Here is a 15,465-nt window from a genome sequence, read left to right on the forward strand (position 1 = left end):
GTCAATGGTGGCGGAGGGCGACGGTGGTGATTGTGGTGCGGAGTTTCGGTGGCTGCAAGAAGGGGAGGACGAGGAAGTCGCGATGGCGATGGTGTCTGTGCCGGGGGCGGCTGGGGATGGGGCTCCCGGCGCGGCCAATAACGGGGGGAAGTTGTTGAGCAGGAAGCGGAATTTGAAAGTTCCTAGGGTTTCTGGAGAACCAACTTTGAAGAGCTTGCAAGTGCAGGTGAAGCGGTTGGAGCAGCAGCGGGAGTTTCTCAGTCTGCTTAGGCCGGTATTGGCGTCGGATGTGCCGGATGTTGGCGCTGCGTACGCGGACGTGGAACTCCAGGCTTGTGACGGCTCCCCTGTCTACGCACACAAAGCCGTGCTGGTCAGCTTTTAAACCTATTCTTGAAGCCAGGGGCTTGAGATGATAGTGAGGTTTCAGAGCTTACGGGACCCAGGGGATTCTTGCAGAGATTTTCTGAGGATTGGGATATCGATAACGTCAGAATGCTGTTCAATTCCGTTTTGACACAATTCGGGGGTTTTTGTAGCTAGTGGAAGGCCTTCTACTCCTTTGTTACCCAGGTCGCAACAGTGTTTGTGATTGAAAGAGGCCTTTTGCCTGCTACAGCATTGGGATTATTGCCCGAATGGCTTCAGTATTGCTTGCGTGCAAAACAAGGCCGTGGTGCTTACATGCAGTAATGGAGTGTTGACTCCAGATTTTCTAAATAGATGGTTGCTTTTAAATTTGCAGGCCGTAAAATCAAAAGAGTTTCATGAGGCTTTCCGTGCTAATGCGGACGTGAAGGTTATAGAGGTTTCGGAGATGACCCCCCAAGAGCTAAAAGTTTTCGTAACTTTTCTTTACACTGGAACTATAAGCAATAATATCAGTTTGGAGTGTATGCCGACCTTCTTTCGCGCGGCAGAAAAATATAAGGTTCAGTTCCTGGCTGAAGTTTGCGAGGATACCTTGGTTTCGAATCTTTCAAGACAGAATGCTATATCAACTTTCGATATTGTTAAAAAGCATTGTTCGAGTGCTGTTAGAGAATCTGTGCTGGTGAAAGCTATGAAGATGGGAGAAATATCAACTTACGATGAATACAAGCATTACACTCAAAAAGATCCTGGTTTATTGTTAGAGTTGTATGAGCTGCTGTCAGAGCGCATAGGACCGTTACTTGCCAAAAGACGGCGGATTTCTACAGGTAAAACTCATGGGCAGCGTTACTTTTGTATTCTTGTAAGACAATTTTTTGATATCATCTTTTGTGTGGATCAACGTTGATACTAGTGTGTTCGTGCAATCGTAGGGTTAAGTGGCGAAGCCAGTCTGTATATTCAAGCTGACTTGGATGCTTGTTCTGATGTCATTTTTGGATTTCATTGTCCTGGAATAGATATTGGTGGGGCGTTTGGTCGTGATAGTCGTGGTTTTTCTCCTCTTTCCAGACATTGGGACCAGCGAGCAGGACGGAGTGAACAATGCTTTCATTCTATATGACGGATGCGACGGCAAATCTGACAGCGATGATGAGAGCAGTGAAGACCACTTACGAGCAGATGAAAGAGAGATGAAGCCTGAAAACGAGATTGCATCTGGTAAATTTATCCTAATGACCCGTTTCTCTATACTACTTGTGAGCAAGTATTTCGATCTGAAAAATGATTCAGCTTCTCTGGTTCATTCGACGTCAAGCCTGGGTGAGAGATAATTAAGGTTTGTTTCTCATATCTGCAGCACTGCATGGAGGTACTTTTTAAAGGTCACGTCCAATTTTGTTAGGTCTAATCATGGAGCGTGATGATTATGAGGGGGATGCATTGCCCTGATATGAGTGGTTCGATTGTGATGTTATTTCTTGATGTAATGCAGGAGCAGTGATGCTGCTTAATGGATCTTCTCGTGATGGCGGCAACGGTTGCAGCAGCGCTGGAGGCGGTGTATTCTGGCAAGGGGGACAACCCATACCTCCTCAACATGGTAGAACGTACTCTGCCGGGTACGATAGGGCACCAGGTCCCAGGCCCACCTATGACGGCCAAATGATGTCTCCTGCCTATGTGGTTCCTCCGTATTTGTCCCCAATGCACATGGGTGGTTCTCTTCCAAGGTGAGTAGTTTGTGCTTTGAAGCAACATCCGACTTGTTCTTATTAACAAAGTCGTTAAGATTCCTGTTGTTGTTAAGTATACGTAAGATCATTTTCTGTGCGTTTGTTTTGTACATTGTTCGTTTTTCGACTAGGGGTAATTTTGGGATATTTTCAGACTGCCCAAATGATTATGTCCACGTTATAAATGGTAGTCAGTGTCTCAATCGCACATTATCGACAACTTGCACTTAATGTCTGCAACCCCAATTGCTACTTAGGCCTAATGTGAAGGTGACATCAGTTACCGAAGTCTTACAAGCAACAGAGGAACCTCATTGTAATTTTTAATTTGTAATTTGTTTTTTTACCTACCATCTCTGTTCGATAAAGGTATAATTACAAAAGAGGTGGTAGGGCTATTAACATTTTTCGATTACGGTCATCACAGGATAAGTGCCAATTGGGTGGGCGACGATAAATACCATAAATAGTGTACTTTGTAAATTGAATCAGTTCGATTTCCTCTTCTCTTTTCTTTAAAAACATACTTCTTACATTCATCTTCTTTTTCTCTCTCTCTCCCCCCAGAGGTGGCTTTGTTGGAGCTGGCGCTCAAGGAGCACTGGGGATGATGGAACGACCTGTTGGTGGGGACGAGCTTATGGTTCAGGATACAAGGGGAAAGAAGCTTCCAGTAGAGGCTCAAACGAAGATTGAGGGGCGACGTGGTCAGAACTGGACCAACTGTGAAGTGGAGGCTTTGATTGCTTTGAGGGGTGAAATGCACGAAGAGTTTGAAAGAAACAAGCAAAAACAGGGTATGCTTACATACTTTACCACTGTATTTTGTACAGTCTCTCTTGCTACTCGCTATGAGTTGCGATGTGTCGGATTTTTAGTGCTATAGAATGTTATTGATATGGTTAGGTAATATAAGATCATTGCTGCTTTTGGAGTAGGTACCAAGGCCGCTGATCCTTGTGTATGGTTGCAGGAGTTAATACCTGGAACAAACTTCATGCAAGAATGCTCGGTGTATGTAAAGGATTTCGGAAGAGTGCGAATGCTTGTAAGAAGAAGTACTCGATACTTTACAACGAATACAAAAAGGATAGAGAATGTGCGAAGGATATCAACAACGATGCTTTTGTTGCTGGTGGATTGCCTAGGAGCAAAAAGTGTGCATTTTTTGATCAGATGGACATGTGGTATCAAAATAGGCCAAGATTGAAGATTGATGCAAATCAAGGGGAGCATTTAGAGAGTCCATGCACGAGTGCAGACGATGTAGATCTGAAGGAAGAGTAGGATAAGAAGCTTAGAATCTAAGATGCACACAGCCACCTGGTACAAATATATTCTGAGCATGAAGCATGAGTTGGATCGTGGGTAGGAATACTTGGTACGGTTCGGTTTCAAAGTCAGACCCTGATGGGTCCACATTTCCTTTAGGTGTGCTTGATAGAAAGTCCCCTTTTGTCAGCAGAGAACTTCAGATCAAGGAATGCAGTTATTTTAGAGAAAAGACTAAGATGGATTCTTTAGGAAGGATAAGTTAATGCACAATTCTATAGTTCTGTTTGGAGTGGTACACTGCTGCCTTGGATGCAAACTGTATATTATGCTACAGTTGTACATTTCCAGTTCTTTAATCAACTCGTGTGATCTGGGAGTATTCTGCATATGGTTATGAGCTCTTCCTAGTTTTGCATGAAGAGCATGAAGTAAACCAACCAGGAACTCTACGTACAATTATATGTCATGGTTGAAACACGGGGCTTACTGACTGGTTTTCACCTACTGGTTTGCATTGATGTACTTGAGTATGATGAATCTGTTGATCTTAATTGCATGAGACAATTCGTGTTTTAGAACTTTTGTTGTCTTCCTGACAAACCAGAAGTCAGGAGGTCTCCTTCGACATGTGTAGACAGTCGTATGTAAAAACTTTTCATAATCTCTTCCACATAATTATCTTCAAACTCCATGTGTGTTCAACCTTTACAGTCATAGAATGCCGGACATTGTTCAACCTTTTCGGTAGAACATAAACCATTAGTTGCTCCGACACCTGTGCCGCATCTTGCACTTAACAAATCGAACTGACCCTGTTGCTTCCATGGCTTCCCCAGCTCCGAAGCATCACCAGACAGTCTCGTCTAAATCTCAGGATCCTTCTTCTTAACATAGTGCAGCAAATGAGAAGGATGAGGTTACAGGGTCAAGCCCAGCTCTCATTGATGAGGCACACAACCCGTGATGGGTCACGAGGGGGGGTTAATTGCAGCAAGCTTGAGCTGGATGGATTCGGGGACCCTGCAGAAAGTGCTACAGTTGATGGTAGAGTTGGGTTGGAGTTATTATTAGGTCATGAGAGGAGCTGCTGCATGATATACTCACAATCCACATTTTTCTTCCATATTTGATTCATTCGATCCTCTAATTGTGCATAAGAACTTTATGCTTCCACTGGGTCAGAGCTTGGAAGATGCAGTTCTGAAAAGTCCATAACTAAAAACGACAATATTTAGGAGAATCTCAAAGGTGTACAACAAAAGGCAATGCTTGCACATGCTAGAGAATGACTTAGATTCTGAGAACCATGAAGAGGCGGCACATAAGGACCTCTCTGGCAAGGTTCCATTTGAACTAAGGTTGAGGATTTTGGGCACTTGCTGTGAACGTGAATAAAGTTGCGGGGGTCTTTCCAACATTTCATAGCCGCTAGAACGATGCTAAGGTCGTTGAAGCTTGTCTGCTGAAGGATGACGAATTTAGGCCTCACCATGGTCCATTTATTGTTGCTAATTCCGGGGAGTTGTTAATTAAGTGAGTCATAGTGTAAATATTTCAATCCGTATTGTTGGTAAGAAGTTATAGGTTATTGAATTTAGTAGTAAATAAATACCTTGATCATACTTTTACCTTCATCAAGTGACATTATTACATGAAGGCTTTATGATTCTTAGGAAATTATCATCTAACAATGTATTATTTGTCATATCCTTGTCATTCCTTTTAATATTACATTTTAAAGGAATTTTAATTAGTTTTTTTGTTTAATTTCTAAACTAACTAATTTATAAAATTTGTTTAGTTTCTATCTCCAAAAAGAAATTAGGAGTATTTTATATCTAGAAGATACTTAGAAAAGTCATGGCTTAAAAATTCTTAATAAGTTTCTTATTTGGTAACAAAATTTTCTTTTATTTTTGGATGTAGTATACAAAGAAGAGATGTCATATAATTGATAATTTTTTATTTATTTATTTATTTTTATTGCAAGTTTGAATATATTAGTTCATAAATTGATTCTATTATGTAAAGTATAAAAAAATATGGCAGGATAGGAATTTATACCTAAAATCTACTTTAAGAATCTATGATTCAAAAGCCTTAGTAAAATCCCTTACTTGGTGAAGAAAAGTCTTCTATTAGAAGCCTTGTCCTTCAAATATAGTACAAAGTGAGAAGAAACCATGAAGTGGACCAACTCGTCCTTTTTTATAGGGCTAAATATGTCAATTCATATCTTAATTCATATATTCATGAAAAGTATGAAAAACTTGATTTTTTTACCAAACATTTTTTTTGACATAACTTCTCAAATTTGTCTAAAAACCATCACTTTGAGATAAACCCAATAGAAATTGTAGGAAATAACATTATTTATGCCATGTAGAAAAAAAATGAATACAACCCCATTTATTTATAAAATCTATTTAATTATTGTTGTTGCTGTAGCCTCTTCAGTTAAAACTTGAGAAAACACTCACACAGAGATTGTCATATTTTCTTCTCCACTTACTATGAAATTAATCATCTTAACTCTAACTTGATAAAACAAATGCTAAGTGACTGAAATGAAAGTTATAGCTTTCTTTTGGAAATAAAAAGTTGAAGATAGTAAGGTTGACTATGGAGCCACAAGTTTACAGCATTTGATCCACAATCCAAAAGTAAGATTATACAAGAAGTTGTTCAAATCCCTATATGGTCATCCTTTTGTTTTTCAATATATCAGAAGATTATCTACATATCTTTAGGATCAATCTTAAAGTCGTATTGTGAAAGTCAAGGTGAAAGACTAGAGAAATCTAAGGGCAATTTGTCAAGCATTACTTCAAGACAGTGGGTTTTTTTATAATAATTTGTGATAATGGCTTTTTCCGAATAGTGCTACTGAAACTTGTGATTTTTCTTATTGTCTCAAATTGATTTTTTGCATCATTCCTGAACCTCAAATTCAATAAAAAGAATTGTGGAGTTGTGAAATGTGGGTTCTTTGTTATAAGGCTATACTAAATCACAATAGACACTTCAATGCTGGGCATGAAATAGGTATGTCACAGACAAGGTGTGAAGCCTTAAGACATGGAGGAGAAATCAAAATACCTATTTCTGACTTTATCATATGACAAGATCCATTTGCTTTAGTATTCACAATAACAAGCAATTAATCTAATTACTTCTATGCAGACTTCTCAAAAATCTTCTAATTTCTACATAGAATTCTATATGAACGTGATTTTTTTGGTGGAGAGGAAATGATTGGTGTATGAAGGCCCATGCTTCCCATACCATCTGTGGGAAACCAACACTGTATCTTTTGTTATTGTAGTGCTCAATTTTTGCCAAGTAAAAGGTCTTAGATTATATAAGATTACGAGTAAAGCTTGAGCACTATGTTGTGACTTGCCATGGTTGATAACATGTCCTTTACAATCCTAGTTCTCAGGTTTTACTAAGCAAGGTTGTAGGTCATGTGTAGTGATTGGTCATCTTTGGCCATCTCTAATGATCTTTGATGATTGGCATTGAATTCTTTGTTGTCCTAGTATTTGAGTTTTGATTAGTTCTATTAAAATTCAAGAATAGAGTATCATACTAATCTTATAATGCACAGAGTTATTTAAGTTGGTGGTAGAGCCAATTCTATCTATGCAAGCTCAACATAAGGCCTACCATGGTTGACACTTCTATACCAATTTGTCACATTGCAAGTCACTAATTCATTGTACAAGTTGGTTCTACTTTAGTAGGAAAAATATTTAAAAGACTACTTAAGAATTCTAATCACTAAAATGGAATAGTGGCTTTAGTTGTTTTGTTGCTCGTATCCTACCTGTAGATTTATTTCATGGTTCCTAGTTGAAGACAATTCATTGGATATGATCATTCTTTTGATAATCTTAAGGAAGTACACGCATTGAATATTCTTCAATCATTTGAGGTATGCTTAATCAATCATCTGGCTCAAACATTGAGTTCTTTTTGGATTTGAGTTATTTCAAGCATAATCATGGTTGCTTCTATACTTTTCGTGCTCAAGCAGTAGCATCCATCACAATATTCTGAATTAAAAAGATCTGAGAAGTTGGTGAAGTTTTTGTATCAAGACCTTTGAGCTAATTAAAAATAGAATCAATAGAAGACTTATCTCTAACTTTGATAAATTTGAGTGAATTTCAAATTATGTAACATATTTTGATGCAACTGATTGATATATATATATATATATATATAATTTTTGTGATATCTTCTTACTTTGATCTTGTCTAATCACTTCATTGCCACTTAAAAGTGTGGTGCACACAATGCAATCTTAGTCCAACTTCTTTGCAATTAACTGCCATGATAGCTATCCCAAGAAGTATGCTCTTCCTTCCTAACCTCATAAATAAAAAATTGTGTTGTTATTAATTTTGGAAATTGTCATGCCATGGATGTTTCTTATTGAATGATTATGTTCATGTGGTTATATCACTTGGATTGCATCATGTTGATTGTGTTACACTCTTCATTGATTATACTTGAAATAATAATAATATGCTTGGATTCTACATGTACTAAAAGGTTTCTTACTCTTTCAGCAATTGATGTACAACAATGATATTGAAATCCATAGCCTCCAGCCAGAGTTTTGAAGCATTAGCATCTGTCTCAAACTTTTTATAGAAAACAATTTGGAGCCGACCCAATTTGAATAAGCTAAAGAATTCTCATGAATATAGTCCACTAGAAATGTTAAAGTACTAAGAAGGAAAGAAAAAAAAATTCAAGCAAAAGAAGTATGGGCACAGTGATCCTTGAATAATAACATCCTTAAGAAAAAATCTAATGGTAAATTTAGATGGATCTCATTTTATTTTCTATTGAAGTTTCTTGCTGAGATGCTCTGTGTGCTTTCAAGTAACTTCAATGATATGAAGTATAACATACAACTTGTTTGGTCTACTTATACATTTTAGAATGTATTATCAATCTACCATGACTCATACTTGTATAGAGAGGTACCTCTCACCATTAAGGTGCGAGCAGCAATTCAATGGTTGCCTTTGTAGTTCATCTTTTTATGGATGCATGATCCTCTTGCATTTGAGTTAATTGTTTATTGATGATTGCTGGCACCATGTCAACTAATTTGATTTTATTATCCATGAAATATAATTCTTTGTCACAGCATGAAGCATCATAAGTCAGCATTAGGTTATCAAGTTTATTATTTGTTTAAGATTAGGATAATTAGATAGCAGAAAAACTCTTGAGACTCATCATGCTCAGGTTTGAGTTTTGAACTGGCTGTATTTTTGTTCTAAATAATATCATTTTGGTGCAGTTCAAGTTTATGGTGACCATGCTTTTGGTATTGTTCTACCTTTTTTCCACATAAGTGCATTGTATATAATGCCAAATCTAACAATTCTATCCTTTTTTGAGCTAATAAGTTGATTAAATACTTAACTAATTAAGTTGGTACTCACTTAAAGATTGCCAAATCTTTTGGGTCAATATAATTTATTAATGATAATTATAAGTGTATCTTAATAATTAATTATGCAAGTGAAAGTGTTAAGTTATTCATTCTGGATCTAAGCTAAGTAGGGAACAAATATATTGGAGCAGGTTTAGGGTGGATGAAATTTCAAAGATGCCATGGATTAGAATGGTAGAATTGGTATGTAGCAGCTTCTTTGTGGTGGATTACTTCATAAATGTGTACATGTGAGATTGTTTAATATCTTAACTCTTTTTGATATTATCTCAACTGATATAAGAATTGTCAATTCATGAATAAAATTATTGAGATTTAACTTTATAAAACTGCTTTAGCAACAAACAACATTGATTTCTGTGACACATGATAGCTAACTAGACATCATTGATGAAATGTCATGCAGTAAAGGAACTTCAAAAGGAATGATAGATCCCAATTTTAATTTTAAATGTAACTGTAAGACTCCTATGCAGTATTATTATATATCATCATCCAAAGGACTTGTCAACTTTGTTGGCATCCTACCAATCATTCTTTCTTTGGGGTACCACCAATAAACTCAATTTTTGATTGGTCAAGACATTGTGCAAACTCACACATATAATTCTTCTTTTATCTGCAAACTGCATTTCTAAGATTTCCATCATGTCCAAAGTTGTTGCTTCTAATTTATTTGCTTGTATGAGTTGAATGTGGTTAGTTGCTTACACCTCCTCTAAACATTGTTAATGTTCAATTTCACTTGTTTGCTATTGATAAATTTAGTAAACAAAAGCAGTACAGTGGAGCTGAAATTCTTCTATTCCTTTGAGCATTATGGTGAGTCCTTGCTATTCACTTCTAAATTTTTTTTGTCTTGTATTCCTCTGGGAATGTAAAATATGAGGTCAATTTTGATATTTTATTGATGATATTTATTTTCTTAGAATCATGCCTGTGATTTTGTGTAGGTGGCTTCACAGGCAACATAGAAGAACAAATATTTACACTTGTCATGTATACCCTTGGCGTCGGTAGTACCTAGTAACTTTCCATATTTTTTTTGTTCATGTATTCATCCCATTTTTGAAAGAATTTACAACATCATAAAACTACAGCCTAAAAAAACAACTCAAGTCATCCCTTTTTTTTTTTTTTTTTTTTTTTTTTGAATTAGAATATTTTTAACACAGTTTGGTTTTTGACACTAATTGTTGTAAATATTGAACTTTTTCTTGGAGTTGGTAAGATGCAGTTTTTATTGTTGGTAGACTCTTGCAATGGATTGAATACTGAGCCACACCACAAAGTGTGAAGGAAAGACTGAATTGTCCACCTGAAGGATGCATGAGCTTCTTTGAAGCATTGTATTTCAGAATTGTAATGGTAACTGAGGACTAAACATTTCCCAACACATCCTTCTCAAACCCTGAATCAAGCTTGAATTCAATGAAGTTTGTGTCAATTGAGGTAATTCAAGACTAAGTATTGAAACTTGAGGCAGAACATGTCCATGGTAGGGAGCCTTTTGATACTTGAAGGCATTGAAGTAATGTGTCTTTCTAATCCTAGGTTTTAATGGTTGAGTATGGAGATGTTACGCTGAAATCAGTCTAGAGATGAGTTGTGATACTTTTTGTGATAGTTTCAGTACTAGTAATTCTGTCTTTTTAATCAAATGATATTCTATATTTTTCCTCATGCAAGTTTATATGCTTTGTGCATACACATATATAATAATGTAGGAATAAATCCTATATGTTATGCTTTGCATTGAATGTTGGTAGATTTTGGAGGAAATTTGTTTGTCAACAAGTTCCTTGTTTATGGAATATGAAGCATGTGTGGTGCTCCTCTATGTGACCAATTGTGTGTTGGAGATGTTAGGCCTTATGGAAGAAGTTTTGCAATGAAGAAAGTGGTTGGTTCACAATTCATTATCAAAAGTGGCAACTTGTTGTATAAATCTGTTCAAGACTTTTTGGCTAAGTTTTATCATCCTAATCATGATAAAGGTAAGCTAATATTTTATTACCATTGTTGTGTAGTAACACGGCTATTAGGTAAAAGAAAAAAGATATATATATATATATATATATATTATTATTATTATAGAAGAATCTAATTAAAAAGATATAGTAGAAAAATATAAATAAAAGATAGGTAGGTAGTAGAATCTTATAATATTAGAATTGCCTTTTATGAAAATAGATTCTATTTACTTTGTATGGCCATAAATAAAGCAAAATAATATAGATTAGAAAAATAAAGAATATAAGCATATATAAGAAAGAATTAGAATTTGATTTTAGCAAAAATTACCTCGAGAAAATAATAATTGATATCCAAAGAAGACCAATTACCAACCAAAATCAAAATTAGATCCCAAGGTACAAAACCAAGCACCTACATTGTTTTTAAGGTTCTTTTTTTAATTGAAGAATATAATTTGAGAGCAAACTTGAGAAGAGTTTTTTAACAATTAATTTCATATGATTTGGATTATTATTGAGATTTTGAAAGATTGTGGTTTGAAAATATCAAGATGAAGGTTGGAAAAGGAAGTTGGCCAATATCCAAGTAGAATTTAGAGATTATCATCTATTTGGTATAGGCGACCTCTTTTAAATTTTTTGTGCTTGTTGCTAATTTAGTTGTTGCAAAGTTTAAGAATTTTGAGTCAAAATCAATAGTTCAAGCATCAGATGTTGAATTTTTAATCTACTATAAGATTTATTAAGATTTTATTTAAGATTTAGGATTTAATTAAAGATTAATTAGGATTGGTTTAGAATCTAGGATTTGCTTGATATTTGATTTAGGATTTGATTAGGATTTAGGATTTTATTACAATTTGATCTAGAGTTTGGATTTGATTAGGATTTGATTAAGATTTAGGATTTGATTATAATTTGATTAGGATTTGGTTTAAGATTTGATTAAGATTGGTTTGGGATTTCATTAGAATTCATTGAAAGTTATATTAAAATTTGATTATGATTCAATTAAGATTTCTATTTTTGATATTTTAAAAGATTTTTTTAATATTTTTTTAATATTTTTTTAATATTTTTAAAATATTTTTTTATATTATATATATTTGATTTAGATTAATTTATGATTTCTTTATGTTTTTTTTATAAGTTCTTGAGATTATTTTTGGATTTAATTAAATATTGATTAACATTGTTATAATTTAATTAGAATTTGTTTTGGATTCTATTAGTGTTGTTAGGATCATCTTGTTACAAGTTCCATTTTTTGTTAGGGACATAGTTCTTAGACCTTTCTGGAGACAAGTTTCTAGAACCTTCTAGAAAGAAGTCTCTAGAAACTTCCAAAAGATTCCTTGAATATTCTCTTAGAATATTCTTCAAAGATTCCCTTAGAAGGCTCTAGAAGATTCTTAGAATATTCTAGTAGATTCTAGGAAGTTACTTGAGAAGCTTCCTAGCTCTTGGGTAGTTGCTCGAGAAGCTTCATAGTTCTTGGGAAGCTTCTTGATGCGCTTCCTTAGAACCATAGGCCAATAGTATATATAGGAGTCGAGGCTGAAGAGTTCTTCAGTCTCGACAACACATCTCTTGAAGCTCTAGCTCAATTCTCTTGGCGTTGCTCTTGTACTCATCTGATAATCTAGTTCTTGTCATTTCTTCTTGAACTTCTTGTTTAGATTTCTTGTTTGTATTTTTGATCCGTGACAGTTTGTCGAGACTACCTTTATCTGAATATCAGAGCTGAATCCTTCTTGTTTGAGAGCGGATTACCCCTCTTCTTGAAGGTATTCTAGCGCTTTAGGGGTTGCGGATTACCTTCCTCTAAACTGATATTTTCTCAATCACAATATCAGAGCTTAGTTCTTTGAGGCAGAGAGTGGACTACCCCTTTCCTTGGAGATACTTGAGCGTTCTAAGGGTTGCGGATTACCCTCTCTTGGACTGATATTAATTCCTTCTTTTTGTTTAGCATAGCTAGTAAAAAAGACTGTTAACATCGATTTCAGAGCTTTGCCTTCTTGATAGAGTGCGGATTACCCCTCTTCTCGAAAGCATTGAGGCATTTTTAGAGGTTGTGGATTACCCTCCTCTAAAACTGAAATCGTTTAGTGTTTTTTTTTCTTTTCTCCGAGTAGGTTTTAGTAACAGGTAGTGCTACAATTTTCTCCAAGAGACTTAGCAATTTCTTCTTCTCTCAAAATTTTAATCCATCTATTCTCTAAATATGGAAGTAGACCAGGTCATAGACAGTGCATCTCCACAAGTAGACAATAGAGTGGCAACTCTTGCAGATCTTCAAGCTCTTATGAATAGTGTACGAAAGGAGATTGCATTTCTTTGCAATCTAAGTAAAGAACCTCAAATTGATCTAGTGACCGAAGAAGCTAGACGCAAAATTCATAGCCTACAACAAGAGATTATTCGACTGAGAGAAGCAAGACATGTGTTACATACGACCCCTATAGATACTTCAAGGATTAGTACGAAAGAACCAAAAGCGAGTATGCCAGACAAGTTTGACGGAACAAGAGCCAACTTTCGAGGTTTTGTGCAACAAGTACGGCTTTACCTACGCCTATACCCTTCTCGTTATCCGAATGGATTTACCCAGGTTGCTTTCATAGGTACTCTTCTATCAGGACATGCTCGCTCTTGGTTTGCTCCACTATTGGAGAAGGATTCTCCAATATTGTACGACCTAGAGGCTTTCATAGAGAGACTTACTGCTGCGTTTGGAGATAGCGATCGAGAAAGAGTGGCTGAAAGAAAGATACAAAATCTGCGACAAGGATCACGTTCTTCTGCAATCTATGCTGCAAAATTTCAACAGCTTACATGTGATCTTGATTGGAATGATAAGGCGTTCATGACACGATTTCGATATGGACTGAGAGATGATGTCAAGAACTTATTGATCACCATGCCTAAGGCGGATACTTTAGAAGAACTTATATCTCAGGCAATTATTTGTGACAACCGCCTCTTTGAATTACGACAAGAAAGACGATCAGGCTGGAGAAATGATGGAGCATTTGCTACATTTTCAAAAGGTCCAGAGAATCACTCCACAGATCCTGAACCCATGCAAATTGATGCGGTACGTTTCAAACCCCTCACAGCTGAGGAAAGGAAGCGACGGTTTGAACAAAACTTGTGTTTATATTGCGGAGAAGCGGGCCATAAAGATGTAGATTGTCGGAAGAAACAGAAGCCTCAAACAACGAGACTCAGGAGTACAAGCATGCAGGAAAACAAGGACGCTGTCGTGTTGTAACACGAGTATACAGTGAAAATAAAAAGAAAGGGGAATTTTATTAATATTCAGTTACCTCGAATATTGGGAACATCGACCAACTCCAGTACAAATACTGAGTGGTCAGGTTCAGTGACTCCGTTACAGTCAGCCGGGGCATACTGAAATGCCCCGTTCGATTCCAATAACGGGAGTCAACAGGAAGAGAAGGACCAATTCACACAACGGGTTCAAGGAGCCAATTGGATCCAATTTCGATAATCCAATCCGGGTCCTCTTACCCAATATGAGACCTGTATTGGTGGGGCAACCCAATGCAGTCTAGTTACGGAAAATCCAGGTCTTACTACGGGTCTTAGCCAATCTGACGCGAGGACCAATTTGACCCAATTACGGGAACATCCAGGTTACTACGGGCATCTTTACCAATATAGGACCTGAATTGGTCGGGCGACTCAATGTGGTTCCGATTACGGGGTTCGATTCTGTTTCAGGCTATCCTGTTCTCTGTGCCGTCTCAGGGAACGTTGTTTTCGGTAAATGGATTTCTTAAAGGTAAAAATGGAGGAGAAAGCTTGGCGGCGAGAGCCAATTTCGGATCCAAGCTTGAGGTGGGAGCCAATTCCGGATCTAAGACGGAAGATTGAAGAAATTCAGAGGATAAGGTTAGGGGGGGATATAGTTTTGAGGGAGGGGGGTTTTCTTTCTTTCAGGGGAATCGGGGGGAGGAGTTTTCAAGCTTTTGCAAGGTTACCAGTTCGGTTTTTTTATTGGAGGTTTTTGAAGATCAAAGGAATTAGATAGAGGAGCTTCATGCTTCGGGTCGGGGAAGGAAAGACATAGAATTTGGATTTTTCTTCTTCGTAGAGTTTTGGGGAAGACTGAGGCAATCGCTGCTGAAGTCAGTGTTGTAATGGTGAATCGGGATTTTTAAATGAAGTGGGTTTGAATACTCTTGACTGTTTTATAAAATCGAGTTACGTCTGTGATTGAAGGATTAAAGGGATGTCTATAGGATTGAGTATGCGGAGTGAATGAAATTTATTGGGTTAATCTAACAGGACAGTCAGTGGATACAAGATTGTAAGTACAAAGGGATATTGAAGATTAACAGTTTGGGTTGTTCGAGGTTCTTTGTAACGTCTAGAGACCTATCGGCTGGGGCAAAAAAAAAGACTTCGACAAGCAGTCGAAGAGCATCCGTATAGATTTACGGTACATTGATGCAGTCGTTTATATTCCAGCAGTCAAAAACTGATAGACTGCTTGACTATCGGCGAATCTCCATACTACCTTCTACAGCCAGACGCCCGGCGCGTTCTCGAGCAGGAAAGCACATAATACGACATAAGTGGTGAACCCGACGTG

The 15,465-nt window shown here is 36.7% G+C and overlaps 1 protein-coding gene across 1 annotated transcript; it reads left to right on the forward strand.

The window, feature by feature from the left end:
• LOC112291890 (uncharacterized) lies at window positions 1-3,772 on the forward strand. The gene is made up of 6 exons (XM_024539848.3): window positions 1-373; window positions 746-1,202; window positions 1,447-1,596; window positions 1,871-2,108; window positions 2,679-2,908; window positions 3,085-3,772. Exons 1-6 carry the CDS (start codon window positions 5-7, stop codon window positions 3,396-3,398), a joined length of 1,758 nt encoding a protein of 585 aa, XP_024395616.1. The 5' UTR covers window positions 1-4; the 3' UTR covers window positions 3,399-3,772.
• The last annotated feature ends 11,693 nt before the right edge of the window (window positions 3,773-15,465 follow it).

This window comes from Physcomitrium patens, chromosome 14 (genome assembly GCF_059467195.1).
Source record: "Physcomitrium patens ecotype Gransden chromosome 14, ASM5946719v1, whole genome shotgun sequence".
Classification (NCBI taxonomy): Eukaryota; Viridiplantae; Streptophyta; class Bryopsida; order Funariales; family Funariaceae; genus Physcomitrium; species Physcomitrium patens.